Source organism: Euphorbia lathyris, chromosome 8, assembly GCF_963576675.1.
Source record: "Euphorbia lathyris chromosome 8, ddEupLath1.1, whole genome shotgun sequence".
NCBI classification, from domain to species: Eukaryota; Viridiplantae; Streptophyta; class Magnoliopsida; order Malpighiales; family Euphorbiaceae; genus Euphorbia; species Euphorbia lathyris.
Window position 1 is genome coordinate 73,637,713 of NC_088917.1, and position 3,160 is coordinate 73,640,872.

The 3,160-nt window shown below is 30.3% G+C and overlaps 1 protein-coding gene across 1 annotated transcript; it reads left to right on the forward strand.

Moving 5' to 3' along the window:
• The first annotated feature begins 1,430 nt into the window (after positions 1 to 1,430).
• On the forward strand, positions 1,431 to 2,078 carry LOC136203998 (MOB kinase activator-like 1A). Its single transcript, XM_065995202.1, has one exon. The coding sequence runs from the start codon at positions 1,431 to 1,433 to the stop codon at positions 2,076 to 2,078; it is 648 nt and encodes a 215-aa protein (XP_065851274.1).
• Positions 2,079 to 3,160: the final 1,082 nt, after the last annotated feature.

Sequence of the window (3,160 nt, forward strand, 5' to 3'; positions counted from 1 at the left end):
GATACATTTGCGACAACACAACTATCATCTGGCTCTGGATCATTTCTATCATCATTGTTCATTATTGACTAGATAATTTCTTCGTCTATAAGCAATTCCATAACTGCATCATTCTTGCTAGGATAGTTCAAAAGATGTTTGACATCCATCACATTTTTATAGCATAAATTAGAAATGACATCACTTAATCCTTGGACATCTTCATCTAATTGACCAACTTCTGATTCGGGAATATTAGCATCTTCTAAACGAATCTTGCAATTATTTGATTGATTTGTAATTATACTAATGTGATAATTACAAATCAATCAAATAATATATTTCCTAAACAATATAATTACATATCTAATGAATATTTATCGATAAATGAATAATTTATTAATTTATCGATAAATGAATAATTTATTCATTTATCGATAAATAAATAATCTCGCTTAATGAATATATTTTTCCAGTCTCAAGGATATGCATTTATAGAAGTTTTACTGTCTATGTGAAAAAAATTAAAAAAATTAATTATAAATAAATAAGGACTAAAATGTCATTCTGACTTTTTTTTTTTACTAAATTTGCCACGTCACTTTTCTTTTCTGACACTGTTAGTATTTTTGAACCATTTTTTGCTAGGAATCAACATCAAAATATTCATTTATCAACATTTGAACCACGAGAAATTTGTTTACAAATCGGTCAAACCATATGGTTTATTTTTATATTTTTCCCTAAAAAATATTTAATTAAAAACTTATATATATATTATACTATATTTTTATATATATATTGTTCTTTCTAAAAGTTTGTTTGGTTTCTTTGTTCTAGACGCATCAAACACTCTTTAAGTAGATCATCTCTCAATTAAAACTTTCTGCATACGTTAGGGCTCGAACTTGAAATCTAGTTTTGAGGCCCTTAAACACTCAAGCCAACCTTAATTAGTTTCTAATGTATATTATTAATGTGTGAGTAAATGTAAATATTCAATCGTCATAGTCAAATAGTCATAGTCAAAGTTCAATAATCAAAATGTGTAAATTTATTAGTTTTTATTACCTTTGCTTGTTTAGGCTTTTACTCATAGTCAATGGTCAATAGTCCAAATGTGTAAATTTATTAGTTTTTATTAGCTTTTCTTGTTTAGTTTCTTACCACTTCTATAAATACATATAGGTAATCAATAATAATAGATAGAAGAATATTTTTCAATCTCTCAATTGTTCTTTACATAGTATCAAAATCTAATATTTGACCTTTAGGATTTTTTATTTTTGAGTTGCGTTCTCAGAATGTGTTCTGCTCTGAAGAACGGTGTTTGTGAGTTTCAAATGGTGAATTTAGACGCACATGAGGTTGATGTGTCTTCTTCAACAACTTCATCAACTAATATGGGAATACCACAAACAGAGGCAGAGAGACCCTCGATTTTTCGCACCATGAGTCTCATAGGCATTGGTAGCAGAAATCATAAAACATTTCGGCCAAAGAAAAATGTTCCATCTGGAGGTAAGGGTGCTCAACTGCAAAAACATATAAATTCTACCTTAGGTAGTGGTAATTTGAGAGAAGCAGTGAAATTGCCTCCTGGAGAAGATGTTAATGAATGGATGGCTGTTAACACTGTGGATTTCTTTAATCAAGTGAATATCTTATATGGAACTCTCACTGAATTCTGCACAACATCAAGTTGTCCAACAATGACTGCAGGACCTAAATATGAGTATAGATGGGCTGATGGAGTTACAATTAAAAAGCCAATTGAGGTTTCTGCTCCAAAGTATGTAGAATATTTGATGAATTGGATTGAAGCTCAACTAGATGATGAAATGATTTTTCCTCAAAAATTGGGGGCACCATTTCCAACGAATTTTTGGGATGTGGTTAAGACAATCTTTAAGCGATTGTTTCGCGTATACGCGCATATCTACCATGAGCATTTCCACAAGATTGTCAGCTTGAAAGAAGAAGCTCATGTAAATACTTGCTTTAAGCATTTTGTTCTCTTCACATGGGAATTTCGGTTGATCGATAAACGGGAGCTTGCACCTTTGCAAGATCTTGTTGAGTCTATTCTGCAGTTATAACAACGTGTCTGTGCGTGTGAATCTCTTTCTCCATGTTGTTAGTATGAATTGATTTTGTACACATATTTTTTATGAGTTTTCTTTTCTTCACATAAATTTTCTTCTTTATTTGTGACTTCCTATACTCATAAATTAAAAAAAGGTTTTGACTCCAATTTTAAACTCTAAAAGCAATATGATACACATTTTTACTTAACAATTTTTAATAAAAGGAAGGCTAATAAATTTATAATTTTAACTTTTAACTATTGACTATGACCATTTGCATCTATTCACACTTTAACTAATTTTTTTGAGCCTGTGATTGCAGAAGCAATCAGTATGAGGGAGGTCCTTTCCTGGTTTATTACAAGGCACATTTCCATAGTACATATCGAGATGGACTCGAAGATTGTTATTAATGTTATTTTCTAGGACATGGAGGATTTGACTGAGTTTTGTTCTATTATTTTACAATGTAAGCAATAAGTGCAACAACTATTGTTGCAAGCAAGTGAATAATGTCGCTCGAAGCAAATAGTGTCGCTCACGCTATTACTTGAGCATCATGTTCATATGCTAGCCCGTCTCTATTCTTTCAGGCCCCAAACGTGATCCAGCCTAAGATTTTTTTTATTTAAGAATTTATTTAATACCTCATTTTGACTGGAAAAAAGCGTATATATTCTATTTAATGTACGGACAAGTGAGATGTTAGGTTGGCAATAATAATTTATTTATTTATTTTCTAAATATTTAATAATTATTTGAAGAAAGAATGCCAAATTTGCCCTCTTTTTTAAAGGGATCCAGCCCAACGACGGAAGATAGTTTGACCCATTCCTTCTTGATACTTGAGTAGAAAATTATTTTATCCATATTTGTTTTATGTTGTTTTTTTAGGCAAAAAGTACATTTAAACTCCTCATCAATTATTTTTTCATATTGAGCCTTAATCATTAATTCTGTTATAGATTCAGTCTTTATTTAATTTTTTTTATCGAGTTTGGAAAAGAAGAAGATTAATTTGACGATTCTAATACTGAAAATTGCAAAATGAGAGAGGAAAAGATTAAGTTTGGAAGAACATACTGAAGAACAAT